This window comes from Monomorium pharaonis, chromosome 1 (genome assembly GCF_013373865.1).
Source record: "Monomorium pharaonis isolate MP-MQ-018 chromosome 1, ASM1337386v2, whole genome shotgun sequence".
Classification (NCBI taxonomy): Eukaryota; Metazoa; Arthropoda; class Insecta; order Hymenoptera; family Formicidae; genus Monomorium; species Monomorium pharaonis.
This window is the reverse complement of record NC_050467.1, coordinates 18,785,422-18,806,118: the sequence shown is the minus strand read 5'-3', so window position 1 is coordinate 18,806,118 and position 20,697 is coordinate 18,785,422. Positions and strand designations below refer to the sequence as shown.

Below are 20,697 nucleotides of genomic sequence, written 5' to 3'. Positions count from 1 at the left end.
CTTTGCCGAACGCAGTAAATGGAGAACTCGCCGCCGAGACGCGAAAGATTCGAAATATTCGAATTCTAGAGCGGCACTGGCGCCGACGACGGCGCGTTTGTTTACTTACTCAACCTGGACCAACCTAGCCCGACTCGACGCCGGAGACAGGGACAAGGACGCGCACGCGCCTCGAGTGCCAGAACCATTCAACAGGACGGGACCCCGCTCGGCGGAGCCGCGCGACGTGCGGTGCGTTGTGATCCTCGGCGTTTTTCGTGGGCCGGCGATTCGGCGTGAGAACGAAGGTGTTTCACGTGGTGGAAAAGCAGAGAGCTCATCGTCGTCGTCGCCGCCGCCGCGTGCGAGACCGGACGGATCTCTCTCTAACCGCGCCCTCCGTCCCCGGAGCTATGGCTGGCATCGTACCGCTGTCTGGTAGATCCGGTAGAAAACAGTGGACGCTACACGGTAATCATTCCGCCGCGATATCGTGAACTCGAAGGGAATGATGAACGCGAACCCGGGGAGCTGAATGACGACGCACCGACTGCGTCCCCCAAAACGTGCACGTGACCCGACAATGAAATGGCGCGATATTCGAATATGTTTCGATACACCTTCGAGTTCCCGAATAGACGAGAGTGAAGCGGGAAAGTGATCTCGGGATTGGGAACATTACTTTATTGAAAAAAATTATCATTACTTGAATATTAGAATTACTTGGGTTTGTTAATAATTTTTGCAAAAATTTAAATTTATTTAAAGAGTAATGATTTGTTACTTTCTCGTGAAATTTGGATTAGTCTTTTTTTTAACGACATCCGATAATCCATATTGATATTTGATCGGTTCAAATCTATAATAACGTTTGAAGTTAATCATAAACATGTGTATTACATTTATAAAGTAACAATTAAATTCGTTAATGTAAAAGTGTAATGCCATTATAAGTAACGCGTTATTTCCCAATCCTGGTAATCTCTGATAGATTTCTGTTTCTGTGACATGGAATTATATAAATCACTAATCAATTTCTTATTAAGAATTGCCCTTCTTTTGTTTGGGCACAGTATTGACAAGATCAAATTAATTGGCAATTGATGAATTGCTATAATGTACATTAACGAAATTAAAGTAGAATAAAAATAATGTTGAAAATTATATAATATCTTTTAATTTTAATATTTTTTTATTTTATTAATGCTAAAAGGTCATATATTTCTTATAATTTAATTATTTTTTTCTGTATTACGTTATTCAATAATAATTGTTTATAATAATTTACATTGCATGTATTATCTACATAAAAAAAAATTGTGTAAACATAACGTAAATAATGTGTAAGTAATCTATATACATAATCTTAAAATGTACGTCACAATCCTGATATACATAATAATAAAATTATTAATGCTTATGTATCAATAGTAATGAAACTAATGCATGAAGCTATCAGTTTATAAAATAGTAGATATGCATGTATGTACATGTATTGACATATAACGGTTATAACAAACGTGAATTCTGATTTATTGTTTTTTTTTTGTTTTTTTTATTAAATAGCTAATTCTAAGTCCTATTGATAGATGGGCCTAAAGGTTCTCTTAGACGGTTACGTTCCCGACTAGCAGAGGACGGCTGTCCAGAATCTCAAGTGATTTTGGCTAAGCAGTTGTTAGAAGAACAATGCGGTAAGCTAGAGCATGTATGCTTGGCCGCAAAGTTTTTCCTATGTTACTCTATTTTTGTTTTGCTACATGTATTATTTGTGCATAATTTATGACTATATCTATAATTGTATTTCAAGAACTTGACGTTGATAAAGAGGAAAACGCAAAGCTAGGCGTTTATTGGCTGACAAAAGCCTCAGAGCAGGGAAATTTGGAAGCGACCGATATTCTCAGAAAGTGCTTGGCGACCGGCCGCGGTATCACGGAGCATAATTATTACGACGTAAAAAATTGTCTAGACATGACGCAGGACGAGAAGTTGGCCAGAAGAGCAGCGAGGGAAATGTTTATGAGGTGAAGAACAATTAATTTAGACGAATAAACGTACACCACATGCCATGTACATGAAAGTTGCTTTTCCATCAGTTTATCAAATGGCGAGGACTTTATAACTACGGAGCAACTGCAGAAACGTATGAGGAGCTTGTCGTCACCGTCGACCAGTAATACCGATTATTTTCAATCGAACAATACCTCCAGTAACTCATCGCAAAAGGGACTGAGCGACAACGATAATGATTGCTTCCCCAGAAATGGGCTTCCCGACGATTCCCCGCCTACCAAGGATGAAGACCGAACGAACGACGTTTATGGTAAAAAAGATCTCCGTATTACTTTTCATATTACTTTTTTAAATTTTCCTTTGTGCCTTATGTGAGCTTCATTATGCAATTGCAGGTTGGACAGATCAAAGTCAAAAGATCACAGAGGCTGCTTTGGTATCCGCGGCTGCGAGTTATGCGCGTGGGATGCTTCCCATAGTGTCGCACGCTCTTTGCATGGTGGATCCCTCCGAATTGGCGCTAGACACGATACCGCTGCTACAGAGACCGTTTGTTCATCCGTTTGCGTCGCTGAAACGTCTCTACAGTTGGTTGATCGAGACCCTGGGCCATAGAGGGATGTCGATTAGTAGAGTTTTCTTTACGTCGAACCTACACGTTCTCCTGTTACTCTTGCTGTACTCCTTGTTTGGCACGGAGAGCTTAATACTTTTTATACCGATGGCCCTCTATTATCTCTCGTTCGCAGTTATGGTAGTGGCCACCTTCCAAATGCTCCAACGCAAACGCGAGTTCAACGATTTTCGCGTGTGGTCGGGTCTATTTCTTAACTACTCGGGCGGAAATCTGAACCCCGAAGAGGCGGAGTATCAGTTCTGCCGCAACAACTTGAAACCATATGGACATTTCTTTCTCGCATTACTATTGAACCTTATGATCTACCCTCTGATAGCCCATCAGTGGACCCCGCAATCCGAATTCACTATAATAGCGGTCACGCTTACTCTCATCACACTCTGCAACTTTATGTGGAGGGGTTCCTCGCGAGTTCCTGATTTCCTGGCCCTTTTCAGCTTTGGCGTACACGTACTCGCCAAGTATCCTTACGAGACGGACATGGTTGTGGCGCAAAGCTGGAGATTCTTGGACATCAGAGTGCCAACGTTCGCGTCCTACGTTGTCGGCAATGGCATAGAGTTTTGTCTAAACTTCCGTGCCGTATTTTATCTCCTGATACCAGCGGTTTTTGCGAAAATGGCCGCGAGAGACGGCTGGCGCGGCACGTATCGGATTCTGATACCTCATTGCGTTACTCTAAGCTGGTGGCAAATAGCAATTTTCAGTTCTCAAGGTGCCACATGGTATGGCTTAATCAGAGGCGCTCTCGCACTAGTTGGGATGGTCCTGTTTCTTCCAATCGCCGGTATTGCTTCCGTTATTTTACCGTTTGTTGCTGTTGCCAAATATTTGTCGGAAAATGATCTTGCCATGAGGATAGCGATTACTACTTTACTTGGAGGAATGCCATTCTTTACTTCGTGGTATCTGAAGAAAACGAGAGCGCCGAAATTTAATTGGATCATTACGCTCATGCAAGTATGTATGTCTTTATATTTTTCTATTTTAGACTTGAGTACATTTTTTATTAACTGACACATAAACTTATATGAATGTTTTTTTGTAGATTGTTCTTGGCATTGGCGCTGCGGCATTTTTATCGTGGCCGATGATAATGGAATATAATCAGAATTCCGACGAGACATCATACGATGTCGCTTCTACCTTAACATGGGATCAGTATCAGAATTATTGTCATCAACCTGCGTGGGAAGAACTATCATCGAAAGCGCAAGTGCAGGTGCAATGCGCTCAATTGGAAGGCGTACCCGTTGCATGGGAAGGCTACGTAACAAATATTAGATTAAAGTCGACAAAAAACAATATTGCAATTATATTGAACAGGTTACCAAACAACATTAAAACAATAATTAGTTGTATGTATGGAGTACCATATGAAGAAAATTGTAATTTGGGTGATGATACTCGCAGAAAGAATTGTAAGCACATCACGAGCATCCAAAAGAAAAGAAACAAATGTTATTTTCCGTCTTGGGATCAATATGAATTCGAGATATTCGTCAAGATGAAAAGCGGTATATGGGGAAGTACCACAGAGATACGTCTCATTGCGGACCATTCTTTCACCAATTTTAGTCTGAGCATATATCCAGGTGATAAAATTTGGTTTTCTGGTGCACTTCTGAATAAGGACTTGGAAACAGAATCTCTTCTCGGTGGCGCCGAACCGCACATCGATTTGGAAGAGGTAGGGTGTCTCGCATGCAATTCCCTCGATTTGAAAACGTCTTACAAACGTTATAGATATCATATAAGTTTAAGCTCTATTGTTAGAGATCTTTGTCTCAGCGTAAAGACTGTATTAAACTTTCTGTTAAATCCGATTGTGATGTTCAAGTGATGACATTCTACATGACTGAATCCTTTAGATCTCTCTATAGCTTTTTAGATCTAATGTAATAAAAATTTTTTTAATATCTAATTTTCATTACAATTTACACGATTAACATGGTTTATATTAAAGAAAAATCAAGTTACTATTAAAATTTTGTTTAGAGTTTTTCTGTAGACAAATAAAATTTGGAAATAGAATACGCTGGATTAATTCATATAAGTATATATAAAAAATACAAATTCAAACAAACTTGGTATCTATATATTTGTATTGTAAACTGTAATATATTTGTATCTATAAATGTCTTAAAAGATATTTCAATATGAAAAATCTATTAAAAGATTTTTATTTGGACGAACACTTTAACTCAATAATTAAATAATTGTAATGAATTATTTTTCACATTACAATGTTACAGATATATCTACTATATTATTATTGTACAAAATGGCGTGTTATGCGATATAACATGCTATATACAGTATAAATTAAATTAAAGCAAGAAATTGTTATGTACATAAAAGCAGAATTTCTTCAATGTTTGACATACATGTAAATGTGTGTGTGATATGAAAGTAGAGAATAGTGCAAATATTTCGATGTTACCGAATGCCTCAGGCAATATACATATATTAACAACTACATTACGCTTTCATGAAAAAGTCGTAATCTGCTTTAAAGTATTATATATAACATATATTTTAAGATTTATATATTTTCCTAAGCATTACTGCCAGTAAAAAGAAAAAGAGAGAAACGCTTGATATTTTTGTATTCCCATTTTCGAAGAATAATGAGAGACCAACATCTCTTTGATCTTGTATGTTTTAATATTGCATGTAATATTGTAAAATTGTATTTCTTACTAGGTATCATGATAATGTTTTAATTAGTTTAATGGCAAGGCAGTATGCAACCTAATGTAAATAATTTTAGATTATTTAGTAAGCTTTTATTAAGAGAATAAGTTATTTCCTAAAAAAAATTGTGCAGTACCGTCATACTAACATTCTGTTAAAATACACTAGATATCTCAAAATTTTGTTACCGGAATAACGCAGCTTTTAAAGAACATTGAAAATATATGTACAATATAAACAATTTACTGTACAAGTCAATGTTAAGTGTTGGATCTATAAACTATTAATGAGCATATCTATCTAGAGTTAAAAGCAGTTTCGTCATTGTATCACAACGACAATAGGAACCAAGACCAGTATAGTAGCAAAGAGATAAGACAGACATAGATGTGCCTTGGTGTTTTCTGTTTGAATGATTTTAATGTTGATAAAATAAAAGTACTCTATTTGCTTCTCCAAGCAAAACAAACAAATGAATTAAATACGTTAAAAAACATCGTGAACTTTCGAACATTCTGATGTGCAAATGTATATTTTTGTCAAGAATAAATGTATTCAGAAATACAATATAAAATTCAAACATTGTCTTATTAAAGTATAAGTGTGAGTTTTAATATTTCACACCTACCTTTTTATAAGATATTAAAAATCTTTTACTACCTTAAAATTACAGATATATTTATTTTGTATTTGGCAACATGATACATTATTGTTTCGACGTGATAATATCATGTCGATAACAAGACAAGTTTATTTAAACGGTTTGGTTCCCTCTTTCTTAGTTTCCATATAAAAGAATTAAAATATTACAATACAGAGTTTTACTATGTAGTTATATTGAAATATGATAGAACCCCCATATTGCATTTATGCAATGTTAGATATCGTTCTAATACTGCATAATTTATATGGCTAATGGTCTGTTTAACAGTTGCACTTACAATTAGCAAATAATCCCCATCACAAACTTAATGCAATATGGGAGCTTCAAGTACAATTAATTTTTTTATGTACAAATATAAAATCTATGTTAATAAAGTCTTTTCTGTATTTAATCTGCATATGAAAATAATTACTCAATGTGTCTAAAATTACAAAAAAAGAAATTAACCAGGATACCTATATTATCTCCTTAAACAATATCTAATATATCTGTGATGTATTTCCTTAAGTATTTAAAATCACTTGACTTTAGAATTAATTTGAACCTAGACAAAAAGGTTCTGGAAAAAGTATATATTATTATAAAGATCTTGTATATATGAGCATTGGCTTGAAATTAATGTATATAATATACCAGTTTTTCCAAGACCTTTCTAAAATACACTTAACAATGTACAAGTCATAATACATTCATTATAATATCTCTCCTTCTGTCCTACATATTTTTTAGAAGTCAAATATATAAAAGTTTATATTTCATTAGGTTCCACGTTATGTCTGAAGAAGTAATAACTTTGGTAAAGGAACTGTAAATAAATACGTATTTTTACTGACTACAATAAAATCAAATAAATGTACACTGAGCCCAATCAACGACATCGACAATTAATCCAATGGAAACAACATTCAGCAAATATTGGAATTATTAGAACTTGCATACACACACACGTCTCTCCTTTATCCTACGGAATTTTATTCTTACACGCAAAAGAAAAAAATTCTCATACTAATTTCTGAACAAAAAACCAAGTAAAAACACAGTCTTATGAGCATTTTACAATATACATCCTATATATGAAAAATCTCGAATAAAGGAGAAATATGATAAGCTGCGACGCTCAAGAGATACACGTTATTTCAAACATGACTTAGTAAAATCGCTTTCTGCTGTTTTCTTGATGCTTTTGATAGAGCATAATGGCAATGACAACACAGACTATTAATACGATCGCACAAATTAACATCACCATGAAAAGTTTTATTCCACTCCAGCTAGATTGCTTTGGATCTTCTATACGTTCTGAAATAGAAAAATTGATATTAAAATAATAAATTTACACATGTATACAATAATATCTTATTTAATTGCATACCTCTTGGTGCATCATAGAATGATGCTGATGGCACAATTTGTGATCTGTCTTCTTGATCTTTGGGCTGTAAAATATATTTATAATAATTATATGTATAATAATATGTTTAAATATCATTAATTTATCAATTATTGTAGCTAAATAATATATATCTTTATTGATTGATGACATATGTTTTGTATACAAACACTTATGTATAATATTACAAATTATACATAATCTAATAAAATAGAAAAAATAAATTAGTGCTTACATCATCTGGTAAATCTAATTCGTATAAACGAATTGATAATATATCATGATTATCAGACAGATCACCCGTGGTAGCAGAAATTCCTATGTAATATCCTGTTGGAAGCTTAACTTCATTCACTTGAAAACATTGTTTCCATGCTGCTTTGTTGGCAAGATCCGTGGAAACTTCATTAAGATAAGAAAAAAAAACATTGTAAAAAATATGAAGTTATGTGCAAAAAGTATATACATATATAGGGTGTTCTGAATACTGTGGTAAATACTTATCGAAAAATTGAGTAAAATAGCTATTTGTAAATTTTTATTTTAAATAGTAATTTTTAAGATATAAAAAAAGCTAATCATTATGTTTAGACAATCGCATATCGCATGACTCATTAATATTATCATGTGAGCGCTGGTATTAGTAGCTGCATGACAGAAAATTATCTAAACATTATCTTTGATTGATCAGCTTTAAGTTCTTATATTTTATAAATTACTTCTTGAAATAAAACTATACAAATAACCAATTTACTTTTGGAACACTTCTTGCTATAGTATTTTAATTCACAAATTTCGAAACACCATGTGCGATTTTAGTCTAAAAATACATATATGTATATATGCATATACACATTTGCACACCATTGCAAATGAAAGAGATAATTATAAAGTTAAAAAAAAAAAGAAACAAAGTACAATCCATGTAATATGATAGGTCAAAGTACAAACGATGAAGAAGAAGAATAAAAATAGGAAACGATTTAACAAAGAACTTTGCTAATGACATATAATATAAAATGTGCAATGTATCTTAACGTTTCATCAACATAATTAATGTTTAATTTAACATACCAGTTAGGGTATCTCTCTCATATCTTATAGCTATGTGCGTATCATGTTCCAAGTTTCTGAACTTTGCTTCACAACCTGCGAGTTGCGTGTGAGTGCCGTCGCGATCGTGATCATAATGTAGAGATCCATTATTGACCATTGCTGAGATGTAAGGATGCTGATGCTATGGCAGACAAAAGTATATAACTTATATTTAAAAAATATATATATAAAGACAAAAATGTTCAGTTTTCAATAATTAAAAATATTCAGTTATGTAAGCTTAACTGATTATTTAAATTACATAAAATTTCGCAAGTTTACATTTAACGTACATTATGTTGGCCATTATGATTGCTATATGTATCAAGTATCACTGCTAATCCCTGGAAATAATCCTGATTTCCAAATACAGGGCCCGATTTCATTCTTTCTTTAGCATACCAAATGGTAAAACCATCTCCGAATAAATCTTTTCCTTTTCCATGTACTTTAAATTGAACTTGCAGTTCCCAATTTCGTATATGGCATGGCTATAAACGTAAGAAATTTAAAAATCTCAAATAGTAACCAATACATATTTACATTTTAAATTAAAATTATAGACAAAATATCATGTGCAAATACAAGCAAAATACTTACTACAGAATTCCATAAGGCACCTTGTTTACTTTGTAAATCAGGTGTTAACCTGATATAATTATTAGTTACCATCGTACTTCCCATAAAATCCCAGTTAGGTATCGTCATACCTGTACCTATTATATTAAACACAATTTTCTAAATAAAATAAAAAGCATTTACATAATTATAAATATATAAAAAAATAGGTTTTGTAAATGTATACATTAAAAATTTATATAATTTCAGCAATAACATAATATGTTTATTACAGTTCAAAATATATAAAAGATAATAGATAAATATGTTCTGATTCTTTCATGCCTGATTTTTCTGAGAATAATTAGCATCCAATTTATATTTAAAGGTTTTTAGATTCACTGTTATAAATTTTATAATTTTAAAATTTAAAATGGCATATTAAAATGAGTCACTCAAATTCTACAAAAAGCATTAAATCTGTCATTTTTAAATTAAGTAGCAATTTTTTACATATAACTTATATTGACTTTGAAAATAAACAAAAAAAAAAGGTTGCTACTTTTATGGAAGATATTTAAATTATTTACTTTTACTCCATTTTACAAATATTTGACGAGATATGTATACCAAGAGATAAAACTCACAAGTGTTGAATTTTGGTGAAGAAAATATCCTATCCTTCACATTAAAATGAGTCCAGGAAATAGTCACTATCTTTATTTTTGTAAAAAATATAGATTTTTAAAATATTGGGATATATTTCCCATTAAGCACTAAAGGATTAATAGTTACTATAATAAATAAATAATTTATAGTCTATTTTATATGCATTAAAAAAAATTACTTTAGAAATTCGTTACCTATTATACCAAAATTTTCACCAATATATATTGCACAATATACATTATTAATTATTTTAAAATAATATTATAGTGTGTCATTATCTTTTTAATTTTGAAGAATATTTTTACAATATACTATAAAGAAGTTCTTTCATCAATCTTTAAAAGGATTAATTTAAAAAATAAGGATCATATTCTTAAAAAAAAAACCCAAAGACTCTGATCTATAAATTCATCTTACTACAAAGAACTGAAATATATATAAGTCTCTTTCATTAACGCTACAATCTATGGAAAATAAATTCTCCACATTAATTCATAGATAACCAATGTCCAAGCAAATAGCATGTCTAAGAAAAAATTTCAAATATATCAACATTGAAACAACAAATAGGCAACAATATGTATATGTATTTTAACAATTTAATGGCAATATAACAGCATTATAATTCTGTAAATTATGAGAACATAACAGGACAATTTCTAAGAGTAAGTCAACTTGCTAACAAATGGACTTGGTTGTTGCAATTCTGACAGCAGTATATACATAGACCTGTTCTTTATCGCTGCACTGCTATATTGGTGCAATAAGTTAGAATGAGAAAAAATATATTTGTCTTATTCTAACTTATTGCACTAGTACAGCAGTACAGTGACAAAGAACAGGCTTCATGTTACAATCACGAGCAATATGTCAGCAGCAACAAAGACACATTGTTATCTGGGTTACCCACCAGATTCATAGTAGACTAGCTTGTGGATTGCGACTAGATAATAAATGAATCAGCAAATCCTTCCGCGCTGGCGCGCAGCAGAATTCATGGAGGGAATTTATTTAAAAAAAGTAGTCAACACGCGTTTCTTTAAAAGATCCTTGACATATGTAAATTCATTGACCTTGCGACATAGCTGTAACAGACGTGGGCTTTTTCACTAGCGTTTTACAAAGGGGAAAAAAATTCTCCTGCATTAATTAGTCGCTTCATAACCTTAAATCCACAGCGGATTGCGACTGAATAATAAATGATAATAAATAAACCAGCGGATCCTCCTGCACTGGCGCGCGATGAGAGTATCCCGGCGAGCGCTGAGAAACGGGAGACAAGGAGGAGAAATCTAGTCGTACCTTGATACGGCCTATGCAACGAATGTTCCCGCTTCATGTAGTCCTGCGTGTTCCATTCCGCGGCGACGGACTCCAGGACGCCGACGAGCAGCAGAAGCAACCACGAAATCGCACCCATCGCTGACAAACTTCGAATCAGGTAATTGGATTTTTTTTCGCGCGTAATTCACACACGGGCGTATCGAACACGCGGGTGGAAGGAAGAATCACAGCACACTTGTCCGGAGCAGCACCGCCAGCAGAGTGAAGGCCATTCACGCGCTCGTCGTGCTAACCAACGCACGTCGTCATCTCCGGAGTCATCCGATAAAGCTTCGCCATTGGGGATGTCGCTGCCGTCGCGAGTTTCATAAGTCGGTAGATTTGACAGATATTCGATCCGCGCTAAGTCGTGCGACAGTCGATAACGTTGATATCTCTTCTTTGATGATCGTAATCGACGGTTTGCGATACCAGAGAGGAAAATTACGCGCCGAGATACAATAACGAACGGAGACAAATTCGTTTCGAAAATTTTCTATTTCGTATGCTCGCACGACGACTAGTAGCACTTCAGTTAATTGGCACTCGCGATAATCTACCGAACGTATCCCCTTCGAGCAAACACTTGCTCAAACACACACGCGAACACTTACTCGAGATCGAAGGCAAACGCACGACGCCGCGCTTTCGATCTCACGGCTCGCGTATCGTTTGCTAGCAGCACGACAGCACTCTCACCACAACATCGTACCTGCATAATACCGCACAATTCAATTCTGAACGCGAAATACGCACGGAGTCGACAGAGCGTCCGACCGGCGCTGGAGTAGCGTACATGACTGGACTGGAGCGCGGAGCAACGGAGCAACATGGCGGCAGCGACGCAGGCGCGGCGAGTCAACCGCCTAGCAACGCCGAGTGGCGCCGACTAGCGCCGAGTACCGCCGAGTCTGCCTGCCAGCGGTCACGTACGCCCCGTACGCTGCTGCCGCCATGTTTCTTCGCGCTCCAGCGCCGGTCGGACCGTCGGATGCTCTGTCGACTCCGTGCGTGTCTCGCGTGTTTAGTTTGTTCAGAATTCATTGTGCGCAAGTACGGTATTGTGTTGAGAGTGCCGTCGCGCTAATAGACGACCCGCGAGCCATGTAAGCTCGTACAGAGGTCGTATTCATGTGCAAATCGCGGCATCGTGCGTTTGCCTTCGCGAGTGAAGTATTTGCTCGAAGGGGATGCATTCGTAGAATATCGCGAGTGCGTTTTTTTAATTAAGTGAAGTGTTCGTCCTTTTCATGTATTTTTCCAAATGTAACGGTCGCGCCAAGTGAAATGCTCGCGCGCGGCTTGCGTTTTACTCGTGTGTGATATATTATCCGTAATATCGGGAGTGCCGAATAAAGTATCGGGTTCGAGAATAGCAGGATGATGTCAGCAGAAAGTGGCATCCATGGAGCGACTCGGTATTCCGGAAAAGGAATGTAGCAGTAGCAGCAGCATCAGCAGCATCAGCAGCAGGAGCAGCGACAGCAATCGGTGAGTAAATTTTTATTAAATCAATTATTTGAATTTATATCGTGGTATTGCATATTTATAGAACACGATTATGCACATTTGCATAAAACAGATTTAAAATATGAATGCATATAATTGTAAAATTTACGGGTATAGCATGAAACAGAACCAAATAAACGTGGACATAGCATAGAAGAGACCCAAAAAGTCATGCACATTACCTACGGGATTCATAGATATTTGACTTCGTAGTTCAATGTACACATTTTGTGCACATAGAGGCGCTGATGGATGAAAACATCTAAAACGACGCGATGACCGCTCCTCAGGTTCCTCTCTGCTCTGATATTACATATAGATAGCATAAAATAAATTTATGCAACTGACGCCATGTGACGGTACCACAGCCTCCAGTTGATCACATAATTATTAGATTTACAACTCGATCTTCGATCAGTGGGTAAATAAACGGTGCGTATACGTGATTATTTTTCTATAAGAAAATCTCGTTATTTATTTAGGGATACGATATATATGTATACTTTTAATATACAAATAATGTAGCGAGCATTAATATATATATTTATTCAAATATTTGTTAACTAATATCAAAATTTTCTATCCATAATTGATGTTATCGTTTTTCGATTAACACCAAATCTTCGAGGCTTCTCTAGTAGCCACTCCCGTTCCCCGGGAGTGACGATCTTTGTCGGTCTAAAACCAAAATGATTGTCACTGATCATTATTGATCGGGGTTTACATACATTTTTTACCGATCAGTTCGTATTCGTACGCGAGCGCGCGAAAGCGACGACAGAGCCACGGATGAACGTCGTCGACGAGATTCAGCTGCAAGCTGCATGCACACGAGAAGCGGCGAGGGTGAGCCGGCGTACGTATCACGTACGTACATACACACACACACACACACACACACGCACAAGTGTGCGCGCGCGCGTGCATGCACGCCGACGTTGGTTGCTCGTAGTACGTGGTCGTCAGGCTAGTTTTGTTCCGTGCACCATTTCCTTCGGTCGAGTCGTTGTCCAATCGTTCGTAACCTCCAAGAAATCCCGTGAATCGCTTAGAATCCGCGTCGTGCGAATTTTTTTTCACAAGCATCATCCATGGAAGCGGCCGGCGGCGGCCACCGATACTCGTCATTGCGCCTGCGCACGTGCGCGCATCCATCGTGCTATTCGTGCTCTCTCGTCGACGCTCGGTCGGCGGCGGCGGTTTCATGGTGTTGCATACTTGCATGGCGTCCTGCGTAGTGCGTACGTGCGCTTAAATTCGACGGAGCCGTTCGACCCCGCTCTCGTGCACGAGATACCGGCCGCCCGCATTCGTACGGCGAGGTCCACGTCGCGAGTAGTCGACCGCGACGAGAGTAAGAAAGGGCGACTATTAATATTTGAGGGGAGAGAAAGAGGCGTGAGGCGGCGAGCGACAGACGAGTTAGCGGAAGAGAGCGAAAGAGAGAAAGAAAGAGAGAGAGAGAGAGAGTGTATGTGTGCGTGTGTGCGTGAGAGTGCGAAGAGGAGCGATAGCAGCGAGATATTAGCTTGCCGTACGCCAAGTGGGAGGTCTCACGCGGGTTTGTTGCGTTTGCACGCAAGTAAGATCGCAATAAGACGAAAAAAAAGGGCGTGGAGTTCAACCGGCCGCGCAACTAATAGGCACGCCGCTAATCGCTGTCGTGGCCATGGGTAAGACGCCAAAGAGGGCGGCCCCTGGGGGCGATGAGAGGAATTTGTACGTTCGGAGGCTCAAGGCAACGACCGCGCCGTCGAAAGCTTCTGAATCTAGCTTGCCCGAGAGACAGCGCGAGTCCGAGATTACGAACAGGTTTGTAGAATTAATCAGCAACAACAGCGAACATTGCAAGAGTTTCGCCAGAGTTTCTCAGAGTCGCGGGATTTTACGCTTGTCCCCCTCTCTCTCTCTCTCTCTCTCTCGCGAGTCTGTATCCGATCGACCCTCTCGTAGGTTTGCCTGGAACGGAGTCGCGGGTTATTGTAGTATAGATTGTTTGCGTATTGGCATTTCGATGCGAAACACACACACATACACACACTTGGAACTTGTTAGTTGCTTGCTGGTGTAGTTTACCGGGTGTCGGAGTTTTGTGTTCTAATAGCATTTGCCAATGTAATTGGGAAGATTGTATCCGAGAGCCTCGTCTCATAGAGCGTCTTTGAATACATCTCTGGGATATCATCTCCGCAATTCTATCACACAAACTTCACAGAATTTTGGAGCAATCAATTTTTTGTTGGTAGCAAATCGGAATGTTATTTTGAAGTGGGAGTCGAGTCGTTTTAAATCATTTTGAAATGAAGTATGTTGAGTCAGATACTGATGTTTCAGACTTATTTTACAAACAGAACATTATAACGATGCATGTGAGAAAACCGAAGATGTTTTTATTTTTAGATAGACATGAGAAACTTTGGTTACTTTCTTTTATTACATATTATAAATAGTTCCTCTCATCACCTCCAGCATTTCTTGCTCAAAGGCCATTTGCAATATGGCTTATCTCTTGATTGATTATGAATATCTTATTTTTGTTTTAGGCCAAAACTGAGTGGAATACAGAAAAAAATACCACCTGGAGCAGGAAAGAATTTTAAGGTATATACCTTTAATTTTTATTTTTTATTTTATTTACACATTTATAGAAATTATCACAATCTAAAGTACAGATATATGATTACTTTGATAGTAATATATAAATATTGAATATTTATGAATTGTGCTATAATATATTTATAATTATTGGAGTTGTATAAATACATTTTGTGTATTTAATGTGTTTTATGCTTTATCTATTTGGACAATGTTAACTCTATTTATCTCTAAAGATCTGATATTTACCAAAAGAAACCTTTATTAATTTTACTATTAAGATAGTGTTATCTTTTAGTATAGATTAAGTACAACAGGCTTATCATTATAAATTCATAGTGATATTTTATATATTATAATTTGACATGATTATGTAATGTTTTTATAGGTTTGTTCTTCTATTTTTATTATAGATAAATCTGATATTTTATAAAAAATATTTTGTATTGTCTATTAATCAATATTTTTGTTTCTTAATATTTTTTGTAAAGGAAATAAGTACATATAAAATAATGAAGTTAATTGATAAATATAATTTTATATAATGTGAAAATATTTTATATATACCTACTTTATTTGATGTACTTATTAATATTTAATGAAATATTAAATGCAAACAATTTTGTTAATCTTATAAGTAAAATTTTGGTTTATGTACATTTATTGAATTTTACATAAATTGTATAAAAATATTGTGCATAAATATATAAATCATAATTATTAAATAATTTGCAAAATAATTGTGAATTGAAATATACGAATAACTTATGCTAGTGATGAGTCTATGACTTAATTTGTTAGGTTCTTTTTACATTGCCTTAGGTCTTTGCAATGTGGAAATAATGTATGTTATAGAGCAAACTTCGCCCTCCAACAAAAGTTGATCATCATCAAACGACAAAGTCATTGAAAGTACTAATGAAAAATCCAGATACAAAAAGTGCAAACATGCAACCGGGATCGGAAGAAGCCAAAGTCAAATTAAATGTATCAATTCAAAAAGAAAATGTTGCAGAAGAAAACAGTAATAAAACTGTTGAAGCTGAAAAATCCTCCGTGTCCTGTGTATATTCTAAGGAATATGTTGATTGCACTTCCGAACAGACGTCAAGCGGACTTCAAACTGCTACGAAAACTGTCCAGGAAGTAGTTTCTGTAGAGAGTAACACCGTTATCCAAGAAAAAGAAGGAGTTTTATTAGGAAATGTTAATGCCGAAACCAAAGAGGTGGAAGTGGAAGAGCAAGATACCAATGATATTAAATTAACATATGAAATTGAACAAAATTCTATGAACAATGGAGAAGAAAAGTTGAATGATACGCAACCAAAGGACGATAGTAAGGGAGAAGAATTACCTTCGGTGCAAGAGGAGATGAAGAATGGTATAGGTGAAAAAGAAGAGCAAAGCGAAACACAAACTGATAACGAAAGCTATTCGGTCGACATTGTTGAATCCACAACATCGGAAGTATCTGAAATATCAGAATCCGTTTCTCATAACGATACACAGAAGGATAAAGAAAGAATTGATGACGCTGCAAATGATCCATCATTCGTTTCTTACGATTCGTCAATAATGTTGAAAGATGTACAAATCAGACTGAACGATTGTCTGAGAGATAATTCGAAGCTCTATGATGTAAGCAATGCGGAAGACGCGCCAAATCAGGTATTAAAAGATATGTCATTTGGAAAGACGCTGAGAAACATCTCCGGAAGACATTCTCTTGGTAGAATGCGTCACGTTACTTTACGCGAGAAAAGGATATCGCCAAATAGTTCTCTATTCGTAAATACATCGACTATGTCTATGCCACAGGACGAAGGAACAGAATCTAAACTCTTGCATTATGGTAGCGGTTTACTGTTGGACAGTTTCTCTACGAACGGTAGCCCATTGGACAGGAAACGTAAAATTGAAACAGAAAATTGGAGCTCGACGAAAAAGCAGAAACAGGATGAAGAGAGCAGTAGTATACTAAATACATCCATAAATCTATTGAAAGGTTTGCGTATACCTAGTATGCAGGTATCCACACCGAAAGCCATATCTCATAAGTTCGAATCTACCAAGTTAGATAGCGGGATAAAAAATGATGACAATAAAATGACAGCTGAACCAACTGAGAGTACAAAGAAATGGTGTATCATCATGTAAACTGTCATGACAGGCAATGTGTCACTATACAGAAAAAAAATAAATTTTTATATTTTCAAGAAAAATAACAAGAATTGTACAATTAGAAGCATTTGTTTGATCTTTTTGCTAGTAGACAGTTTCTTTTCTAATTAACTAATTAAAAATAATTGCGTTTTTATTTTAATGTTCCTAAAATTTTCTCGAGCAGGTATATTTGTTCTAAAATTTTCAGAAACATTTTTTGACATTAAAATATAATGTATATTTACTTTACAATAATTAAATATTAGAGGAATTTAATGGTATTCCCACTTTGTAGACTACTTAAGAAAAAACTTGTGTAATTTTTCGATGTCAATTTTTGGATACAGTTATCTAGAAAAGAACGAGTGTAACTATGAAAAATATAATTTTATTAACTTTTGACACAACTTACAGATAAAGACTTGATTCTATAGAATGTACCAACATTGAATATATGGTATGATATCAAGCCAACATGTACAGAATGTAATGTGTATTTAAGTGTATTCAGTACATGTTTTATTTTACAACCTATGACTTATGATTTATAATTACCTTTAATGGATTCTTTAAATGGATTCTTTAAATGGATCATGGATGATAAATGTATAAAATATAGATTTTACTTCGAATATTATATAAATAAAAATTGTTCTGTAACGTTATATTATTCTAACAGAATGTTTTATTGGAAATAATTTCTTGAGTATTGATTCATGGATTGTTTTACTTATTGCTATTATTAGAAAATTTATATTTTACACATGACACTTATTCATACAATGTAATATCCATATTATGTAATATTAAAAAGACATTTCCCTCCGTTTAGTTTTTAATGAAATAAAATATTTATATTTTTAATTTATAATTCATTGAATTCATACAAAAAAGAAATAAAAAAAAAATATATTGTATTTTGCACAATGAGTATCACGAACAAATTTTTAAAGATTAATTGGAAAATTGATTATATATTTTTTCCTAGTTGTAGCAATTCGTTATTACCAGATAAGTTGCAGTGTTACTATTGCATTTATAATATCAACAGCTTTTTACGACTTACTCCGCCGTAATATGAAATATTGTTGACTACTCTATAAATAATCTATAACTTATATCATACAAAGATTTAATAATTATATGTATAATATTAGGAGTATAATTTTTTAATTGATATAGATTTAATCTATACATTTTTAAACAGGAGACATTAATTATTTGTGCAAATTATTCGATATAAGAATACTCATTTTTATTGACAAATATTAACATTTGTTGTAACTGTAAAAATTGAAGGTGTAAGATACGAAACTGTATGCTATTATGCAGTGTATCTCTTAAAAGCAAAGTAAGAAATAATAGAAAATCTGTATCTTTGGAAAAATCTCATTTTATATGCGATTTTGTTAAATTTTTCTTATATTTGAGACTTTTCTCTCGTCATAGGTTTAAATATATTCTTATGTCATTCATCGAAGATGATATTACGTTGCCTTTAAATTAAATCTTTGTTGAGATATATACATAGCATATATCAGGCTAGAAATATTAAACTTCAACCTTCCATTATATCTTATAATAAATGAGGATTAGATAAAATAATTCGACCAAAGTGATTTTCGAGTGTTGATCGATTTATTCGTTTAGATCTGTCGAGAATAGGTATTAGATGCTAAAATTGTATACTATGAAGAGAAAAGTAATTAAATGTTGTAATACTGGCTGATTTCCTTGTCAATGCGAAACTGTAATCATACACTGAAAAAAAAATGCAATATATTCAATAAGATATGTTATTGCGGGCTGCCAATTAAAAATATACTCAATACAATAATATATGCTATTGCAGTATCAACATTGTACTTGCATTAATAGCAAATATTATTGTATTGAGTATTTTATGTAGTTAGCAGCCCACAATCACATATGTTATTGGCTGTATTACATTTTTTTTCTGTGTATAGATTAATAATTATTCAGAACTAAACGAATAATCGTTAGGACATACTTTTATACTTATTCGATTAGTAGAAACGTTAGACGCCTAAAGTGTACATAGAAACTCATGAGATTTATAAATAAACATTTGAAACTGCAAGCTCGTTTATTAATTATTCCATTTAATAACTCCAAAAATCTTTATTTATGCCTTAAGAAGAATTTATTTTAAATATAAGGTTTTCATGTGTTTTTCATTAGTTAACGACACATAAGATAATCATATTACTTTTATTATATTGATATAGATATTTATATTAATTCGATCATTTTTAATATTGTTTTTTTGCAGTATATTTTGTAAAATCTAAACCTATTAATGGAAACTTTTGTTTGTGTTATTTTATATAAAAGGGTGAAGATATCGATTTCCGTGTAATGTAACTGGATGCAAGAAACATCAGTATAAAGTCTCGAGAAATTTTAATGGATAAAAAAGTAATAAGTTGCTTTGATCGCATTCCAGAAATATCGTTAAATCAGCAACAAGAAAAGATGTACATCTCTTCGGACGGATGGCCTATTAAGTTAAATTATAGCAAAGGCATTTGCAAATTGTTAAATTGAAAATAATAAATAATTCTTTTCAGAGTTACTATTTAAATGATAAAAATATGTATATTTTATAATGTACACATTTAACAATTGAATTTACTTGAAACGCTGTTATTCTTATTTTAAGATTGCCTAATTGGACATCACTATTTAAAACGTAATGTGAAACGTAATGATAATTAAATTTTTTTAGAAAATTGTAGAAAATGTAGAAAAATATATTGTTTTGTTTTTTTAATGCGATAAATGTTAACCAAGATGGCTAAATTTATTAAAAATGTTGATCTATGCAATTGGTAATGTAACAACATCAAATCGAAGGCATTATTTGCTCCAATATATTTGTGTCAATTTTATTGATAAGAATTAATGTAGAAATTGTGTTCGACAATTTAAAATTATTAATGTCTGTTGAACGAAGGAACAGTCGAATTTTTGAGCCTCATAATTCTCGCCTCGTTTACTAGATATATTTCAGTATTAAGACTTCCTCTCAGATGAAACTGCGCCAATTATGCTTAAATTTGATTCATCTGAAATTCTACCCTTAATATTAATATCGCTCCTTTCTTCCTCTCTTTACTAAAGAGATCTTACAATTATTTTGAAATGTAATAAATGTCATGATAATTGTTTCGTTAAACATTTTTATTAACATTTTTATTGTTAATGTACATGATTTTAATGTAAAAGCGTAATGATTAAAATGATACAGTATTTTGTTATAATTATAAAGTAGAGCTTATCGATAACTAAGATATTATATTGATTATGTTTAATGTAAGATTATCATTTAATGTAAATTTCATAAATTGAGCATAAAAATCCCGTAGCTTAAATATA

General features: G+C 34.1%; 4 protein-coding genes across 6 annotated transcripts in view; 2 read left to right on the top strand and 2 right to left on the bottom strand.

Moving 5' to 3' along the window:
• Window positions 1-2,529, bottom strand: part of LOC105837420 (inositol polyphosphate-5-phosphatase A) — a 43,743-nt gene extending 41,214 nt beyond the window's left edge. Inside the window, exon 1 of the mRNA XM_036286387.1 lies at window positions 2,524-2,529. The gene's annotated coding sequence lies outside the window, so the exon portion shown is untranslated. The remainder of the gene's footprint in view (window positions 1-2,523) is intronic.
• LOC105839079 (wolframin) lies at window positions 127-4,649 on the top strand. The gene is made up of 6 exons (XM_012685121.3): window positions 127-450; window positions 1,569-1,673; window positions 1,790-2,006; window positions 2,079-2,305; window positions 2,391-3,592; window positions 3,681-4,649. Exons 1-6 carry the CDS (start codon window positions 393-395, stop codon window positions 4,473-4,475), a joined length of 2,604 nt encoding a protein of 867 aa, XP_012540575.1. The 5' UTR covers window positions 127-392; the 3' UTR covers window positions 4,476-4,649.
• A 1,331-nt stretch (window positions 4,650-5,980) lies between these two features.
• Window positions 5,981-11,346, bottom strand: LOC105839078 (vesicular integral-membrane protein VIP36). The gene is made up of 7 exons (XM_012685120.3): window positions 11,008-11,346; window positions 9,079-9,194; window positions 8,772-8,969; window positions 8,458-8,620; window positions 7,619-7,785; window positions 7,366-7,429; window positions 5,981-7,292 (listed from the first exon to the last, which is right to left on the bottom strand). The coding sequence occupies exons 1-7, from the start codon at window positions 11,123-11,125 to the stop codon at window positions 7,141-7,143; spliced, it is 978 nt and encodes a 325-aa protein (XP_012540574.1). The 5' UTR covers window positions 11,126-11,346; the 3' UTR covers window positions 5,981-7,140.
• Window positions 11,347-13,055: 1,709 nt separating this feature from the next.
• Window positions 13,056-19,399, top strand: LOC105839924. 3 transcript variants are annotated; one of them, XM_028190668.2, is made up of 3 exons: window positions 13,056-14,210; window positions 15,081-15,138; window positions 15,988-19,399. In XM_028190668.2, the coding sequence occupies exons 1-3, from the start codon at window positions 13,327-13,329 to the stop codon at window positions 17,290-17,292; spliced, it is 2,247 nt and encodes a 748-aa protein (XP_028046469.2). In that variant the 5' UTR covers window positions 13,056-13,326; the 3' UTR covers window positions 17,293-19,399. The 3 variants fall into 3 exon arrangements, with proteins under 3 accessions (XP_028046469.2, XP_012542029.2, XP_028046468.2); XM_012686575.3 differs by having other exon boundaries at window positions 13,057-14,349; XM_028190667.2 differs by having other exon boundaries at window positions 13,060-13,891.
• Window positions 19,400-20,697: the final 1,298 nt, after the last annotated feature.